A 19081-nucleotide genomic window follows, 5' to 3' on the forward strand; every position below is an offset into this window, starting at 1 on the left:
CTTCCTTGACACTTTTTGCTCCTGTCATCTTTCTTAGATTGTTTTTCTGTGTTTTATCTTTGCCATTCTCTTCTCTGTGTTCATTCTCTTCTCTGATCATTAATCTTGATGGTGTCACAAGGCTCATTCTGAACCTTCTCTTTCTGTGCTTCTCTTTGTATTCCTTTAGGGAACTGATCTACTCAACATAGATACCACTGATCTGTTACAAGGCTTTACAGTTTACACCATGTTTTCATTTCATCCTCCTTAAAATAGATCCTTGTGTTTTGATAACATTGTTAGCATTTTATTGATGAGGAAAATTTGTCTCAGAGAAGTTGTCACTTGCCCAAGATGACACAGTTGGTAATTATTGGAGCCAATTCTTGATCTTTGTCTTCTTAATCTAGACCATCTACTCTTTACACCACACCCCATGGTACTCTGCTGATTTCACCTGAGATGTGTGTTTGAACTTCTTCCCAATATACTCCTTGAACTCTGACTGCCAGGCTCTTTTCCTAAGCTGTTAGATTTCTTGATTTGTTTTTCTTTAAACTTAACAGTTGAAAACAGCATTTATATTTTCCATCATCCCTTCAGATTTCCACTGTAATTATGAGGAACATCACTAGTTTTTTTGCTTCTTAGTTTTTGTTTATTCTCCAAAATTTGGATAATAATCAAATTGATTATTCATTCTTCATTCTTGTATGTTCAAGAAAATGTTATTAAAGGAATTTTTACAGTGTTTTTTTTTTTCCCTTTGTATTATATAAATCTTAGTAAACATGCAAGATAGGGTGGTATGGCAAACTCCTGTTTCCTTGTCCCTCAGCTTCCCCAGTTACCACTGTTTTGCCAATTTTGTTTCATGTATTACCCCCACAATTTTTTACTTTTTGAGGGAGCTAGAGTATCTTAAGTCAAATTCCAGACCTCCTATCATTTCACCCATAAGTATTTTACTGGTGTCTCTAATAGATAAGGATTTTTTTTAAATGACAATAAATTATCAAGCCTAGCAAAATACACTTAATATTGAATAAGCAGTTTGCACTACTTCCAGATTTTAATTGTAATTCTCTATTTTCTTTTAAAATTTATCTAAGATTGGTTTTATTTATTTTTTTAATGTTCGGAAAAATTCAGTGAAGCCATTTCAGCCTAGAATTTTGTTGTGCAATTTTCCCCATTTTTGAAATTGATAAATCATTTATAGTAATCTTTAAAAAATGTTTTTTAATTTTTTTTATGTCTCTATTTTATTTTGAGAGACAGAGAGCAAGCGGGGGAGGGGCAGAGAGAGGGAGACACAGAATCTAAAGCAGGCCCAGGCTCTGAGCTATTAGCACAGAGCCCCATACTGGGCTCCAACCCACAGACTGTGAGATCATGACCTGAGCCGAAGTTGGACATTTAACCAACTGAGCCACCCAGATGCCCCTCATTTATAGTAATGTTAATGGTGTACTAACTTTTAGTGTATAGCTCACCACATGTTTACATTTGTATACAAGGATAACCACCACCCTGATCAGATATTTTCAGCATCTTTAGAAGATTTCTCATGTCCCTTTGCCATTAATACCCACTCTCCAGAGATATCTGTTGTTTTGACTTCCATCACTACAATTTTGCTTATTCTTTTTTTTTTTTTTAAGTTTATTTATTTTGAGAACGAGACAGAGCAGGGCAGAGAGAGCATCCAAAGCAGGCTCTGTGCTGTCAGAGTGGAGTCTGACATGGGACTCGAGCTCATGAACCATGAGATTATGACATGAGCCGAAATCAAGAGTTGGATGCTTAACTGACTGAGCCACCCAGGCATCCCTTGCTTATTCTTGAACATGATATAAGTCAGCTGTATGATTTATGTATACAACATGAGTTGTATGTTCCTATTTATTGGTATGTAGTATTCCATTGCCCGAACATGCCACAATTTATTTATATCTTCCCCGGTTGATGTACCTTTGGATTGTTTTCAGTTTGGAGCTCTTATGGATAAAGCTGCTATGAATATTCTTATGTATGTCTTGGTAGACTTATGTACATACTTCTCCTGTATATACACCTAGGAATGGAATTGCTGGGTCATAGAATAGGTGTATACTAGCTATACGAGACACTGCCGGTTTCCCTGAGTGATCAGGAAATAACACTCCTCCTAGCAGTGTATAAGAGTTCTAGGTGACCCACATCCTCAGGAGCACTTGGGATTGTCAGTCATTTTAATAAATTTTACCATTCTGGTGGATGTGTGGCAGGGCCTTGTTTTAGTTTTCATTTGTATTTTTCTGTTGAGTAGAGGTGGCTTAAATCCCTCTTCATGTTTATAGACATGATCCTCTTTTAGTAGAGGACCCTCTACTTATAGTTATCTAGATCCTTCTTTGTGACATGCCTGATCTTCTCCCTGTTTTTTAACGAGTTCTCTTTGTAGAAATTGTTTAGTGATTGAATGACTTTTAGGAATCTTTTATGTGATTTGGATTCACATCTTTTGTCAGATACATGTTTTGCAAATATCTTTTTGTAGTCTGTGAGACAAAGTCTCATTTTTTTGTAAATGGTGATGTTTGAAGAAAAGATGCTCTCAGTTTTAATGAAGTCCAGGTCATCACTTTTTTTTCCTTTTATACTTAGGGTTTTCTGTAAAAACTTTTGTCCACTTTAGGGCCATCAAGTTACTGTCTTAGGTTTTCTGCTTCACATTTGTGTTTGCTGTGGCTCTTCAAGTTTCATTTTGTGAGGTAATAAGAGTGAAGTCATTTTTTCTCATACAGCTATCCAGTTGACCCAACATCACCTATAATCTCTTGGTGCTCACTACTTTTTATTTTTGTGTGTGGTTGCTGTAGCATTTTAGATTACTCTTCACTGATCCCCATGCTTATTCTCCCATCTTCAGTCCATTTTCTATACAGCTAGCTGTTAATGTGTCTATAACTTTTTTAGTTCTTTGTGCAACAAATCAAAGTGATTCTATATTGCCTATCACAAAAAATTAACTTCCCAGACTAGTTTCCAAAGTTTTATCTCTCTCATTTTCTCTTTCCCAAAAATCTTAATCCCAGTCCTTTGTTCTGCCAATATAATATTTTCACCACCTCTGTTGTCAGATTGTTCATTTCTGTACCTTTGTACAAACCATTTTTTCCTTTTGGGAAGGTCTCTCCCTAGTAGTTCCCCATTAACTGTTTTTCAAAATCTAGTCATAAAACCATTCTCAGAAGCATTTAGAATCAGCCCCACCTGGTTTTGCATCTAAATCTTGTCAGTATGTAGATGCTCATATGATACTCAGTTCTTCTGTTACACAGTGAATGTACTTTCCAGTCATTTTGTAAATGCTGCTTTTAGTTGTTGTTTGAGTATTGTGGACAGGACATATATTTTCCTTTTTTTAAAATATTGCCCCAGAGGGTGCCTGGGTGGCTCAGTCAGTTGAGTGTCCAGCTCTTGATTTCAGCCCAGGTCATAATCTTATGGTTCATGGGTTCAAGCCCTACATTGGGCTCTGCACGCTGGCAGCACAGAGCCTGCTTGGGATTCTCAGTCTCCCTTTCTCTCTGCCCCTCCCCTGCTTGCGTTCTTTCTCTCTCAAATAAACAAACTTAAAACAAAAATATTGCCCTGGGGTTCTCATTATGGTGCTACATCATAGAGTAGGTGCTCAGTTAAAATGGACAGATGAGGTTCTATAGTATACATTTATTTTCTTTTAGCAGCTATATTTTGATTAAAAATAAGAATTGCTGTCATCTCTTTGTGTATATTAATAAATAATTATAAAATAAGAGGTTTTTTCCCTCTTGTGTTTTATAGATTTGACGTTCATTTGTTGCCTTGTTATTATGTCCTGGGGGAAACTGACTTTTCTCTTTTTTCTTTTGTGTGTGTGAATCCAGCACTGATGCAGGTGACAGCCCTGTTGGCACCACCACTGCCACCAACCTGGAGCAGCCTCAGGTTATCCCCTCTCAAGGTGACCTTCTAGGAGACCTTTTAAACCTTGACCTTGGTCCCCCAGTCAATGTGCCACAGGTGTCCTCCATGCAGATGGGTGCAGTGGATCTCTTGGGAGGAGGTCTAGATAGTCTGGTGAGTATCTTTCTTCTGTCTTTTCATTATTTTTAATTCTTGATGTGCTATAAAAAGCTTTAGATTATTCAACATTTTAGAATCAGACCTTTCCTTGATGAGCAGACCAATGTCCTTTGATAAAGGACAGGATTATTTGTCTTCAGAGAATTAATTGATACCCTCAATTAATTAATTGGTATGGGGCACATTTGCACCTGCACAGGATGGTTTTGTTGCCCTGCCTCTAAATAGAACTTGTGATGTTTAGCCAACCTGTTGTTCAGCAATCTTAATATTTAGTATCTTTTCCAGAGCTTATTATTGTTCCTGCTTCTTAACTCTGGATAGCCCCTGTAATTCCTTTTTCCCTGAACAGATTGTAAATGACCTCAGAGAGATTATTTTACCTTGAAGCTTTCAAACCTTTGGCTTTTTTTTTTTTTTTTTTAATTGGCTTGTGCCCTAATTTTGAAAGGCTTTGAGGCAGCCATTTGAGCCGTATGTGTAAAAAATGTACCTTTATTACAGTTGGGAAGTACTTGGTTCTTTTGCCCCCCCATCTTCCTCCCACCCATACTTCCAATTTAATTAGCTTCCAGGATTCTAATAATAAAAGGCTCCAATGTCCAGAGTATCTGTGACTATGTGCTACCAGTGGGAACTAAAATTAGTTTTTGTTGCTGTACAAGATAATTGAGAAATATTAAGGATGACCTTCAATCTGTGTAGCGAAGGCTAGAAAAATAACAGGTCACATCACATGGCTCCCTGCAAACTAGGTTTTTAATTGTGGTGGAATTAGAGGGACTCTTTTAGCTCATTTGCACATGTTTGTATGTAAAGAAGCCCAAACAAACTTATTTTGCAACATGAGAAATTGGAGGACATGCCATAGATAGGAAAATGTATGTTCTCAGAGATTACATAATGCATTATGTCTGGGATTTATGCCAGCTAGTACAGGTGCGTCTAATTTTTGGCTGGCAGAGGGTGTGAGAAAATAGGGGTACAGCCCTATCTCTGTGGGTTGTGCATTTTACTCATGGAAAGTCACTGCTTTCAGAGTCTGCACACTGACAAAGCGCTGGACTCCAGATCATAGGGATGCAGGTAGCACTCCTTATTGCCTTTGTTGGTAAAGTAAGCATTTGCTTTTCATAGTCCTGTCTTCAAGGAGTGGAGTTGACTGATTATATAAAAATAGCTTCCACATGTGGTCGTTCTGCATGGCTGTATAGCCTCCATGCAGACTCAGAGGAGTCTCTGGGGTCTCTCAGGATACTAATCAGTGACTACAGAAACAATCACGGAGACTCCCAGAAATCCCACATAAACACTGAAATAGCTCTTCCCGTTCTGTTGACAAACCACCTGCAAGTTATATGTTATATCCTTCTCAAGTTTATGCCCTGCAGCCTACTGATGGCCGACAACATAATGGATTCATTGAACCTAAGAATGACAAAGAAATTAAGCTTGAAGGATGGAGGGGAGAAAGAGGCCCTTTATTTTAATGTTGTCTGGCTCAGGATTTTCTGCTCTTGACCCACTTTAGCAGGGAAAAAAAGAGACATGTTATTTCTGTGTGGCTTATATTAGTTGCTGGCCCTTAATGCCAGTGAGTTTTCTCCTTATATTTTGCTTAGCTATCCATAAGTGTTACTTCAAATAGAAAAATTGTTAGATTTTTAGGTTGTAGTAGCTGAAGTCACACATGGGCCTTTTGTTTATTTGTTTCTCTTTTTGGTAAAAGATGTTCTTTTGGGGGTGGGGAGTATGTTGTTTCTCCATTTGGATTTATAAATCCATAGCCTTTGCTGTGTAGGCCCAGTAATGTTCCTATGTAACTCTATTATTTTACCTTTTGCTGACTTCAGTATTCACAATGGTATAGTTGGTATTATAGCCCTAAAAAGTCATGTGGTTTTCAACTTATTCTGTGATGTAAATATATCTCAGAAATTAAAATAAGGAGTAAAAGTTTTGCTTTGTATGGGGTTAATACATATTCACTTAGAGAACTAAGATCATTTTAAGAGACTGTCACAAAGAAGGCCTAAACTTGGCTGTGTGGAAGATGAGTTTCCAAGACAGCCAGTGCTATGGCATTTTTAAAATGCTTTATTGTTCTTGTGTAAGTCATCTAATTTAAAGGAAAAAGAGTCCTCAAAGTTTTTACTTAATCTACTTAGATAGTACTGTTTCTTGAATGAATCTTTTCCTTATAGTAATGTTTCTCAAACTATAATGTCAATCTATATAAATCCTATAAATCTCCTGGAGATATTGTATAAGGCAGATTCTGATAAAGTTGGTTTGGGGTGAGACCTGGGAGTCTGCATTTCTAACAAGCTCCTGGGTCCAGGCGTCAGATTTTGCATAGTAAAGCCATAGAATTTCACTTTGAACCACTTCAGTTTGATGCTTGAACCGTAGCTGTTGGTAAACTCGATGCCTTTTTCTCTTGACTTCAGTAGTAAACACACTTCTGGAAATGGCTTCTCTGCCGCAAATTGAGGGAGGGATAGAAACTCTTGAAATTAATTTCTTAAAGGATCTTCTTTTTACTGTCTCGGATGAATAGCATTCCTTAGGAGTGTTAGAATTTGACCCAGATCCCTGTGTAAAATTTGGCCTGGGTTAGAGCTATGTGTTCACCTGGCAAGCAGCACTTGTTACCTTAGTGTTGACTTCAGAAGGGCAGTCAGCAAGGCCTCTACAGTGCTTCTGCTGCTCTTTTCATTGCTTACTGATGGAACCCTACCCATAGGGGTCAGTGGTGTGCTGCTCATGAAGCATGGCAGTTAGTAACCTTTGATTTAAGCTTTGGGGTTCTCAACTCCACCTGCATAATTAGTCCCACATTAGTACCATGTTAAAAAAAATACTATCAGTGTTTGGGCCCAACCCTAGAGCAATTAAGGAGAATTTCTGAGAGACAGGACCTAGACACTGGTAATTTTGGAAAGATACCCAAGTTATTGTAATTTTACATCCATGGTTCAGAACATTGAACCAAAGGAAGTTCTGAATAGAGTTAGGTAGAGATGTTAAAAATTGATCTCTAAGCCCAGACAGTGGTTTCCACGGAAGATTTGTATTCTGGTGAACCTCTTCAGTGCCTTCTATAAAAACAGATGTCTCTGACTTTACCTCTGTTCCTTCCCCACCATGGCATTTTTCTGTTATGATTTGCAATTAGGTGGTTGAGCCTACCAGAAATTGGCCAGGAGTTGATTTGACCAATTTAGATTTAGTTGTTCAGTCCCAGGGTTCTTTTTACCTTTATTCACTTTGCATAATTGAAGACTGGAAATTGTTTTTATATTTTGAATTGTCTCCCATTTTTCTGTTCCTCTGTCTTAAAACTTGGTATTTACTAGAGAATGTTACTGTTCTTCTCTTTTCATATTCTTGTGATCCTCCCATTAGGTCTTGTTTACCTTCTTTGATTATTGCACTTACAAAATTTTGAGATTTAGTGAATTGAGGCTTTTTCTAGAATTGTTAATATTTACCAGTTTATCATTATTATTATTCTTATTTGCCATAACACACCTGAAGACTGCAGCCTTCTTCCATCAATAACAGTGACCCTTAACAGCTATGATTTTTAAACCAAAAGAAGACTGGGGATATTGTTTTGATATAGAGAAAATACACACACAGGGGTGCCAGGGTATTGGTTGAGCATCCAACTTCAGCTCAGGTCATGATCTTGCAATTCATGAAGTCAAGCCCCACATCGGGCTCGCTGCTGTCACCGCAAAACCAACTTTGGATCCTCTGTCCACCCCTATCCCCCCACCCTTCCCCTGCTTTCTCTCTCTCTCTCTCTCTCTCCGTCACTATCAAAAATAAACATTAAACACAAACACACCATGCCTCCTAGTTGATTCTTATTTATTTATTTATTTATTTATGAGGCAGGCATCTTTGAAAATCTTTGATTTAGGCAGAGCTGCAGATTTAAAAAATAATGCTTTTTCATCACCATACTTGAGTCAAAATGGGTTTCCTCCATATTTTCACTCTCCTTACTGAAATAACCTCATTTTTAGTTTCTGCTTGCCTTAGCATATTCCCTTTTGGTTGAACTCTGCAGATAGTTTCCTCCTTCTGTTAATATAAACTTAACTGTCACCTTGATGTTGGGTGAATTATATTGAAACTTTCATGGTTGATGTAAAGCAGGATAATATACTATCTAAATGTAAGCTTACAAAAGTAGTTACTTGGGTCTTTGTTCCTTAGTTTCAGAAATCGTGTATGGGTCTTTCGGTGCCTCTGTACAAAATCTAAGAAAGTGCTTGTTCTGGGTAGTGTGACTTTTCTGACAGTGTAAATCCTGGTTTGGTGTAGTGTTAGCAGGTGACTTGACGCCCATGAGCATAACTCCTACATACAGCATTTTGCTGGTAAGTCTGACATCTATGAGGATCACTAAAGTAATAATAACTGAATCTTGATTTTTTGTTGTTGTTGTTGCCTTTACTTTCAGGATGTCAGCATAGACCTTGGCTAAACTATAGCCTTTTGTTCATCCAAGGTGCTGTGCATTATTCTATTTAGATAACTGGCGCTATTGTACATGAAGAATGGGAAGGAAGCATTATGCCCTTTCTCTTTGCTGACAAAGGTTTTCCTGCCAGAGAAATGTCCTTTCAGTGTGCCCAGCTGGAACAGTGTAGGATAGAGGAGAAACAGCCTTTTCCTAACTCCAGTGTATGTTTTTCAAATCCTCCCACTCTATATTTGTGGTTTTTTTCCAGTATAATTAACCTGCAGTGTTTTATCAGTACCAGGTGTACAATATAGTGACTCAGCAATTCTCTACATTATTCAGTGCTCACCGCGATAAATGTGCCCTCCCACCTTGTTTCTTTTGTTTTTGCCTTTCAGAAATTTTAAGTTAAGAACTATTTTAGTGATAATTTTAGGTTTTTTTAGCCCACAGGACTACATACTAGCTACTACATAATAGCTTTGCGTCTTCCTATTTCTTCCTCGGGAAAAGATTGCAGTGGTTAAAGAGCTTAAGTTTTAGAGTTGGTGGTGTTGTGGAGAGGTTTTTGAATTATAGCCCAGTTTTGCATGGTAAATTGTTCAGTATGATTTCTGTAACCCCACTGTCTTTTTATCAATGTGTAGATTTGACCAAGGCTGGCCTCGGGCAATTTGGGGGAATAATTACTCAATACTGAGTTCCTGTTTCTGTTCTAGTTTCCTGTGCTGGAACTCTTACAATTTCTAATCCTCAAAATAACTGTGCAAGGAAATTGGTATTGAGCCCCATTTTATAGAAAAGGTTTTCATAGCAAGTAAGTCTCAGAGTCAAGATTTGAACCCAAGGCTATCCTGTGATTCTTTCAGTTTGTTATTGTCATCTTCTAGAATAGAGTCCAGTATCACTTAACTTTGTTCCTTCTCTAACTGAGGAGTACACAGTCTGGAGTACTCAGCAGAATGCAGGATGCATTTATAGCTGCAGAATAAATTTGGTTCACCGTCTTGCAGTGTCATTCTTATTTGATGGTAAGGAATATAAACACAGACGAAACACTGCTGTGTTAAGGCTTAGAATGTAAAATTGGATGAATGTTTAAGATAAAGCACAAGGCTTGTTTGCCCTATGCCTCTTCTCATTGTATGTCCGAGGTACACGGGGTATAGGAGTTTGGGCTAACGTGCCACTAGGAGGCACATGAAAGCTTTAGAAAAACTGTAGAAGTGTATTCATTTGTGAAAACAAGGATCAGATTAAGTTCATGTATCTATCTTGCAGCAAAAGGAACAGATTGTTCATCTTACCCTCTTTGTAAGCAGAGCCACAAAATCCTATCTTCTCATCTCTTTGGCAGTGAGCTGTGATATAAACCACTAGTGCTATCAGAGCAAATAAATGATGCACAGGGCATTCTGCTGAAAACTTGCTATCAGAACTGCTCAGACAATAATACACTTCCTCTCTAGGAAGGACCTTGGCCTCAGGTTGGGGATTGAGTCCTTTTTTTTCCCTAATTGGTTCTATTCCTGTGTGTCAGAAATGTTGGTGCCAATAGGATGCTCTAGGCCAGTTGATGAAACAATTTTGTCAGCCTTCTGTCCATTTTGTGATAATTTTCTCCAATAAAATGATCATTTCAAAATTGTCTTCCCAAAAGGTAATATTGTTCATATCCCTACTTATATGGTTAGTAGAACATTCATTCACTGAATAAATATTTGAGTGCTGATTCTATATCAGACTTTATTCTATGTACTGGGAATATAGTTGTGTCTAGTCCTTGTAAGTGTACGTTCTGGTGTGGGGAAGAGAGATGGCAACCAACTCTGTAGTAAGTACTGTGAAGGGAAATGAGACAGGATGAAGAGCATCTCTTGTGGAGTTTTACTGTACTCCTCAGTGGGTTCTGGCAGAGCTGAGGGCTGGTAGTGACACATTCTGTTCCGTATCCCATCTCAGGAAGTATTCTGCTACATCCCTCTACTTTTCTGTTGATAATCAAAGCCCTTTTTTCTGTCAAGCTAATGAGTCTCCTGATGATTTTATGGGATCTCAATTCTTACACTATTCCACATCCGGTCCATTCTTAGCCATCAGTTTCTTTAATAGGTTTTGCATGGTTACAGATCCTTTTCACCAGTTTGTTTAGTTGTATTTCATGATACTTTTCTGAATAGCTTTTTGAAGATCAAATTAACATTGGCAGCTAAACAGCTGAAAATTACACTTTTACCTAGGAGATGGTGTGTGCTTTCTAAAATCCCTAATAGGAAAAACACAGGCTAATGTTTTTGACACCAATAGGATTTTGGTATAAATTTTATTATTTGTGATAGAAATCACTGTATACTATTTTTACATCATTTTATTTTGACTCCTTAATAATAACAGAGCTATCAGTGAGCATTCCTTTAGACTCCCTTTAATTAAATCAGTTCTGAAAAGCATTAAGTAAGAAAGGTAATAACTCTAGACAGAAGCAAAGAAATGTCTGAGCTTAAGATCTGCACCTCTAATTAAAGAATGTCTCAAGATGCTCAGCACAACAGGTTTAGAAGAAGGTCAGTATATTTTGGACTGGCCAGATACACTAACCTGAAAGGAGATAATTGTGATCATTATTTGTGGGACTTTCTTTCTTTTCTTTTCTTTTTTTTTTTTTTTTTTTTTTTTTTTTTTTTTTTGTCTATTTAGTGGCCATCTCAGCTGATAACCCTCTTATAAAAGACTTTTTTTCTTTTCTTGGAGCCGGGTAGACTTGTTGCCTTTAGAGCCTTAGTTCTGAGTTCTCCCTCTGTATTTTTGCTATTGTAGCATATTGCCATTGGATGAGGGTGTTTAATTTTCTTTTCTTTTTAATGTTTTATTTATTTCTAGGAGAGAGAGAGAGAGAGAGAGACAGCGTGAGCAGGGCAGGGTCAGAGAGAGAGGGTGTCACAGACTCTGAAACAGGCTCCAGTCTCTGAGCTGGCAATCAGCACAGAGCCCGATGTGGGGCTCGAACCCACGCACCGCGAGATCATGACCTAAGTGAAAGTTGGATGCTTAACCGACTAAGCCACCCAGGCGCCCCTGGATGAGGGTGTTTTCTTATGCTATCTAGCTGAACTGGAGTTGTGGGGAGACTCAGCTAAAACTTTTGGTCCAACCTGGCTCTGCTGCAGAGATCATATAACAATTCTGAAATCCCTTTAGCCCATAAGTTACAGTAAATCACCATGAAATCATTGCTTTCCATCCAATTAACATTGCACGGATACATTATTATGTAGTTCAGCATGAACTGATCCCAGTTCAGTGCTACTTCAGGGATGGTAAAGTGGCCATCTTTGACAGTAGCCAAATGTTAGTATTATTCTCAGTGCCATTTAATGACTACCGCTACTATGATTTAGATCAGGACCTCAGGGAACCAAACCACTATGGCTTGGTTCACTAACCATACCACCATTTGGACATGGGTATCAGCTATAAACCTTTTGGAAAATTCTCACTTTGCAGCACTTGAAATATTCTTTTGCTGAAATTGGCACTTCTCCTTTCTTCGTTTTCCTCTATCTATCCTAGTTGCCTTGTAGCTGGCATTATTGCCTTCATGGAGAAAATGAAGTAAGTAAGACAATCCTGGGAACTGTGGGAAGTGGTTAGCTCCAAGAGATACTTAAAACACAGTATCTAGACACCTGTGATGGGGATTAAAGCCATGCCCTGCATACCTAACCCTTTTCACTTGGCTCCCACCAGCTCCTTGGATAACAAATATTACTAAATTTTTACAAGTCCTATTTTGGCTTATTTTGTACCCTACCTGATAAGTAAGGTGGGATAGATTAAACTTGGCTGACTCTAGATAATACTAACAACTGAACTGAAAAATGGTTGATGGCTAGTTCAGGCCAACATGAGAAGAACTTTTCTGAATTTTATTCGGCTTTCCAGCTTTCTTCTTTGTTTTTCTTAATATTTGCAATCATCCTGCTTGTCACCATAGACAAGAGAGGGCACTCACTGGGTAATTAGCTCCCATCCTCATTGACATCTCTTAGTCACTCCTGCCCATCACTGTGCTATCACCTTTGTCATGTTTTCCAAGAAAAGGATGATAACCTCCCCTATAGGAACTTTTTCAGTCAAAAGGAAAAATGCTGAATAAAGTCAGTAAGTTACAGTTTTGCTAGTCAGAACATGTATTGAAGCTGTCCTTTCCCTTTGCTCTCTGGACATAGTAGCCCTGTTAGGTGAACCTTTATATATGTGGCTGTGTGTCTCTTGATACCCTTTGGATCCTGTCTCTTAAGATCAGAGTTCTTGATTCTGGGTTGAAGCTGTGTTGTATCTGATATACTGAACATAAACACGGGAGGATTTGGGTTGCTTTTCAGTTTCTTCAGTGGTTTTGAATAAAATTGATAAGCAGTATGACTGGGAAAGTACATTCAGATCTTATCTGGCTAAGATAATGTTCATATTACACTCAAAGATAATAAGAATGAAATCTAAGAAAATAAGGACTGTAAATGGGCTTTATTTCTTTTGGAAATAATACCACCAGTGTGTGCCTTTTGACAATGCCTTTTATTGAATATAGCACATTGCATGAAACCACTGTTTCTCTTCCAGTGTGTGTTCTTCCTTGCCAAGTGCCAACCAGGTCTATAAAGAATTCCCTCTTTTAAGCTTGGATTGTAAGCCTGGCCAAGGGGAGGAGAACCAGTTGAGGGGAAGAAGAGATAAGCCCATCAGAAGGTCAAGCCAGTTCAGAGTTAGCTCTAAAGTAATTTTTTTAAATGTCTTTTTTTTATTTTGAGATACAGAGAAGAGCAAGTAGAGAGGGGCAGAGAGAGAGGGAGACACAGAATCTGAAGCAGACTCCAGGCTCTCCAGTCTGAGCTGTCAGCACAGAGCCTGATGTGGAGCTTGAACCCACAGACCATGAAATCATGACCTGAGCCGAAGTCGGACGCTCAACCGACTAAGCCACCCAGGCACCCCAAAAGTCATTTTGAACAGATCTTTTCTGATTCCAAATATTAGTTAATTCTCTAAGGCATTGATTTTCAGCCTTGTCTATACATTAGTATCACTAGGAGAGCTTTTCAAAATTCTGATGCCCAGGCTCCACCCCAGAACAATTAAATCACTACTTAGGGGTCAGGGGATGGGGTGTAAAACCCAAGCATAGTATATTTTTAATGCCCCCCACTATACACACATAGGTAGTTGATTGAATTGTGTATCTAAGATTGAAAGCCATAGTTGATAGAACCCAACTGAAGTACTCTTGAAAAGTTTGGATTTTATTCTATAAACCTCCTGTAATCAATCTGCCTTTGCAAGTTTATTTTCTGTGACTTTTTTTTTTGTTTTTTACACATATCTACCCTGTGCTCAGTCTAATTGGACTACTCATTCTTTTTGATCCTACTTTTATTCATGCTTTTTCAGCCTTTGTTCATGCTATATGGGAAATAACCTCCCCCTTTTTACAATCCCACATTACCACTTCTTTGAAGCTTTTCATTATCTTTCAGCCAAAAGGAGGCTCTTCCCTTCAGTACTTCTCTTTTTTGCTTTAGTATATTCTGTATCCTTTTGCATTAGTGTTTTATTTCTCCTGCCAGTTTGCAAAGTCTGGGTTTTATTCATCTATGTATTCCCCTCACTGCCTGACATCTTTACATTCCCCATAGTGCCTTGTATCCAGTTGATATTATATAAGTGTCTGTTTGAATAAAAGGTGGTATTCAGATGTCATGCTACAGATGTGTGCTATTCCAGAACCAGGGAGAAAGCAGGTGTGTACTATCTTTTCTGTTTGCTTTAGACTTTTCCAGTTATTTGAATTCTTAGTTGTTGTGACCTTTTTATTTATTTACACATGTTCATTTTTGGCTTGTATTCAACCATTAAGTAATCTTTAGGAATCAGGTTCTAGAAATGGCTCTTTGAGGTTTAGAGTGCTCTGTAACTTAGTGCAGAGGATGCTTATTAATGCTAGTTCTGAAGCACCTGCCTAACCCCTTTTCTGTTGTGGTAGAAACAGAATTTTGTCATCCATCTCCATGTTTTTCAATATAGAGTATTTTTTAGCTTTTGGCAACACCATTTCATGTGTTTTTTTCACTGCGAAGATAAATCCTCTTTCTCAAATCCTGAAAATGAGTACAGTTTTATTTTTTAACATAACCACAGCACAGAGATTTCCAAGTTTCTACCACTAAATGACAGATAATAAAGGGAAGTGTTTTGTAGAGTAGACAAGGCATTTGGTGATTCAGAGAAGAACTTCAAATGTACGATGAGAACTAAGGAAGAGGCAAACGTGGAACTATAGCCAAAAAAGGTGGTAGTTGGTTTTTAAACAGCACTGTTAGTTGTGTGTCTGTGTTCTGTTTCTTCATGTCAGCTATTTTCAGCTTCTGTTCTTCTTTAACGCTTTTGTCATGGAAGACTAACTTCAGGGTGAATTATATCAGTGTCCTGAGGGTGGAAAAGCCTAGATTAAGACCATGTGGAATTATTTTCCCGTCACCTAGCTAATTAAGTCCATCTAATTCTCCATTAGTTAGCATCCTTTTAAATGATCTCCAAATTAATCACAGCATTTCTCCTTAGTAGTGTCAACTGTGAAAGAGATTTGAAGCATTGCATGCCTTCCTACTTCCTCCCCAGATAGGGTATCTTCCTCTCCCAACTGTTTTCTTTCTTAGGAAAGTTCTAAATTCTAAAACTCTTGTTCCACCTATAATTTTTGAAGCTTGAAATTGCTCAATACTGGTTTGGTTCCCACTTTCTCAGTGGGACAGCAGGTTTTGTAGATCAAAGCACATTTTAGTTTTTCTTTGCTTTTCTTTTTTTTTTTTTTCTCCTCCCTTAAATTTCCTTTTAAGGAAAAAATAAAACACATTCAAAACATTACTCCTTGGAGATAGAGCTTCTTGGAATATATAAATTCTTTAACTTCGTTTAGGTTTATGCCTGTGTACCCCAGTGGGAAGATTGGATCTGAAACATCCCTGAGATGTCCCAGCTCCATCTTCTTTCCAAGTTTTCTCAGAACTCCCACACACCATCAGTGCCACTACTCGGTTCCCCTAGGACATATTTTCCTTGCAATCTAGAATTTCTTTAGGCTTTGGGAGTCAAGTTGAATAGCATGTATTCCTAGCAACTTGGTAGAGCAATTTGCAGATTCTATATGGGCATCTAGTACTTAGCTAAATGAACTCTACCTCTTTCTCCTCTCTCTCCTTCTCTCTTTCAGCTTGGCAGTGACCTTGGCGGGGGCATTGGAGGAAGTCCGGCAGTAAGTGCCATCCATTTTTTTCACCATGGGATGCGCTGCCCCCTGTTTGATGCCTTTCCTATGTACACATTCTCAGACCAGCCACCGCTGCTATCTAGCATTGTACACCAAAACCTCTATAGAAGTATATGAAGAGTAGAAAGTAGTATAGGGTTACTTGGAATCTTCAGAGGCGTACACCACATGTGGTGTAGGGACATCTTTAGGGACTGGTGCTCTGGTGTCTACAGAGATCTTTGTCTTCCTGACATTAAAGAGCTAAAGGAAATGGAACCTCCCATCTTGATTGACTGGAGAATGCTCTTATTCTTTAGTGTCATCTAGAAAGAACTTGAGAGAGTCAGCTGGATTCAGAGGGAGACTCTCCTCGTAAGTGACTGAGTTTGGAGGTATGAATATCCATCTCCCCCCAGGAGAATTTCCTGCCAGATATTTATGTCTAAATGGGAAAGTAAGACTTGTCTGCACCCAAGTGGAACTAGAACTGCTTTCTAAGTTCGATGCTTCTTCTTTCTATAGAAACAGATTCCCCCTTCATTAGGGTGCCTGTAGGCCTTTTGCACAGAATCATGGAAGCTAAAATTGGAAACAAACAGAAGAGATCTTGGGTCACTCTGTTCCTGGCCCTACTGTTTACTCTCTCTTGATAGAACTTATAAAGAGTGTTTGTAAATTATAGTGATGAAAAACTGTGATGATTAAAAGGACAAAGAATATACTAATTCAGCTCCTAAGAATATTATAATCATGGTATGTTCTTACTGTTTCATCAATACTACTAAAATATAGAGCAACAGGTTAAGGGCTATTAATCTGTTCTTCCTGATTCCCCCCGCCCTTCCCTTTTTCCCTGCAGGTGGGACAGTCCTTCATCCCATCATCAGTGCCTGCAACCTTCGCTCCTTCACCTACTCCTGCTGTGGTCAGCAGTGGTTTGAACGACCTATTTGAACTCTCCACAGGGATAGGCATGGCACCTGGTGGATATATGGCTCCTAAAGCTGTAAGTAAAGCAATACTTTCTTAATGAATAAGACCCAAATTACTTGACATTTTTTGTTACTTCCACTGATACCGAATCCAAGGTTTGGATACTGAATTCTTTGTCCTAGAGGATTTCAGAGGAAGAGAAAAGTGGTCTAAAATTTGGTACTAAGAAGCACTGTAGCATCCTCATTAACCATTTTTATAATTGGACTTAAAATTGGAAATATTAAATATTTGTATTTTGTTCTTGTGTAGAAATATTGTCTGATTTGGCAACAATGTGAAGTCAGTCTAGTGTAAATCCAGTCAACGATGCAATAGCCAGGGCAGGGAGGGTAGAATACAGTATAGAGGGATAACATTTTTACTTGTCATCTTTCCATTCCCTGTTTCAGTTGGTATTATAGATGGATTCTAGGGCACTATTGCTCACATGCAGCTTTCCTGGATTTTAGTGTACGTTTTTAGAGTGCTGATTTGGGTTTCTGTTATTGGTGCTTTTCTAGTCTCAGTCTTGCTTAATGTCATGCTCAGACTGAAATTTCAAAAGGGGAAGTTTTTGAAGTTTCAAAAGGGGAAACTTGCTGTAAGTGAAGCTTACTTCAGCCTTTGGGAATAGTACCATCCAGCTAGGCTCGGTCTCTTGTAATTATGCCTTTCTGAGGGACAACATGCCTGCCTGTCTATTTCCTGAATTCTCTACCTGTTCATCTGACTCAGAGGATCCCTGCTACAGAGATGTAGACCACCTGTCCATTCCAGAGATCATAACTTGATCTACACAGCTGCTGAATAGAGAAGCCAAAAATAGAACTTAAAACTGAGCCATAATGTTTTGGCACAATTGAGTAGCTTTGTTGTGAGGTTTCTGTGTTGGATATTATCCCATAGACTTTTAACCATTGATTAAAAGATGCTCTAATGCATTTGTTTACTAACATTAAAGAAATACCTACAAATGACAAATGTAAATAATGTAGAAATAACAGATGGAAAATTAAGTCTCCCTACCCCTACTTTCTCATAAATAGCCCCTATTAACATTTGTGTGTTCTATAAGAAGAAAAGGATTATGCATATACCTATATGTCTGTCCTTTAACAGTACTAATGTCAGCGAAATATACTGTTTTGCGTCTTGTTTTTTCTCTGCCATATTCTTCTGAATCTCTGTATCCAGTATATTGATTGATATACCACAACTTATTTAATTATTCCCCTATTGATGGATAAGGTTATTCCCTTAGTCCTACCAGCTTCCTCCCTCTTTTTTGTTATTACAGCATTGCAGTGAACATCTTTGTGTATGTATATCCCAGTATATATATAAATATTAAAATAGACATTCTCTGGGGTGCCTGGTTGTCTCAGTCAGTTGAGCATCTGACTCTTGATTTCAGCTCTGGTCATGATCTCACATCATGGGATTGAGCCCTGTCCAGCTCTGTTTTGACAGTGGAGCTTGTTTAGGATTCTCTCTCTCCCTCTGTCTCTCTGCCTGCCCCTCCCACACTTGCACTCTCTTCCCCCCTCTCAAAATGAATAAATAAACATTAAAAAATAAAATAAGCATTCTCAACTTACCTTCCAAGAGGTAACATCAAATTACATTCCCAGCAACACAATGCAAAGTGCCAGATTCTTATATTCTCTGTTAAGTGTTAATGATTTTTAGGATTTTTGACACTCTGATAGATGAAATATATCTTATGGTTATTTGGTTTTATGTTCTTCCTCTCCTTTATTTCTTTAGTGTGGCTGAATATGTTCTCAAGTTTATTCACCACCCACTGATGCTTTGGTATTTGGTCTTTGGTGGTCTGAACAGTTTGTGAATTTCCTGATTTTTTTTTTTTTTTTTTTTTAATTAACTCTTAACAGTCTAGGAGTATCACAGGTTCTGGGCCTGGTGGTGAGTTATGGATGAATCATAAAGAGGATAGGCATTCAGATTATTTAAACAACATCTAGGTACTATTTACCAGAAGCTATACCAGGAGTTAAAAATACATAAGACATGGTCCTTGTCCTTAAGATTACTGATAATAGTTTTGGTGATGATTAAAAAAATATGTCTTCAAAGATATAGACATACTATTTTCATTAGTAGATTCAGTTTCTTCACTTATAAGCCTTTTACCAAAAATGACAATTAGAAAACCCAATTACATTATACTCATTGGAGTTTCTCTTTTCCTTGTATATATATTT

The 19081-nt window shown here is 38.1% G+C and overlaps 1 protein-coding gene across 2 annotated transcripts in view; it reads left to right on the top strand.

Moving 5' to 3' along the window:
- AP2B1 (adaptor related protein complex 2 subunit beta 1) overlaps positions 1–19081 on the top strand; it is a 128421-nt gene that overhangs the window by 64553 nt on the left and 44787 nt on the right. Inside the window, exons 14-16 of one of the 2 annotated variants that reach the window (XM_039222627.1) lie at positions 3897–4089; positions 15843–15884; positions 16741–16887. In XM_039222627.1, the coding sequence (XP_039078558.1) occupies positions 3897–4089; positions 15843–15884; positions 16741–16887 (382 nt within the window). The remainder of the gene's footprint in view (positions 1–3896; positions 4090–15842; positions 15885–16740; positions 16888–19081) is intronic. The other variant, XM_039222628.1, reaches the window with a different exon arrangement.

The sequence above is a fragment of the Hyaena hyaena genome, unplaced genomic scaffold, assembly GCF_003009895.1.
Source record: "Hyaena hyaena isolate Hyena2069 unplaced genomic scaffold, ASM300989v1 scaffold_1167, whole genome shotgun sequence".
NCBI classification, from domain to species: Eukaryota; Metazoa; Chordata; class Mammalia; order Carnivora; family Hyaenidae; genus Hyaena; species Hyaena hyaena.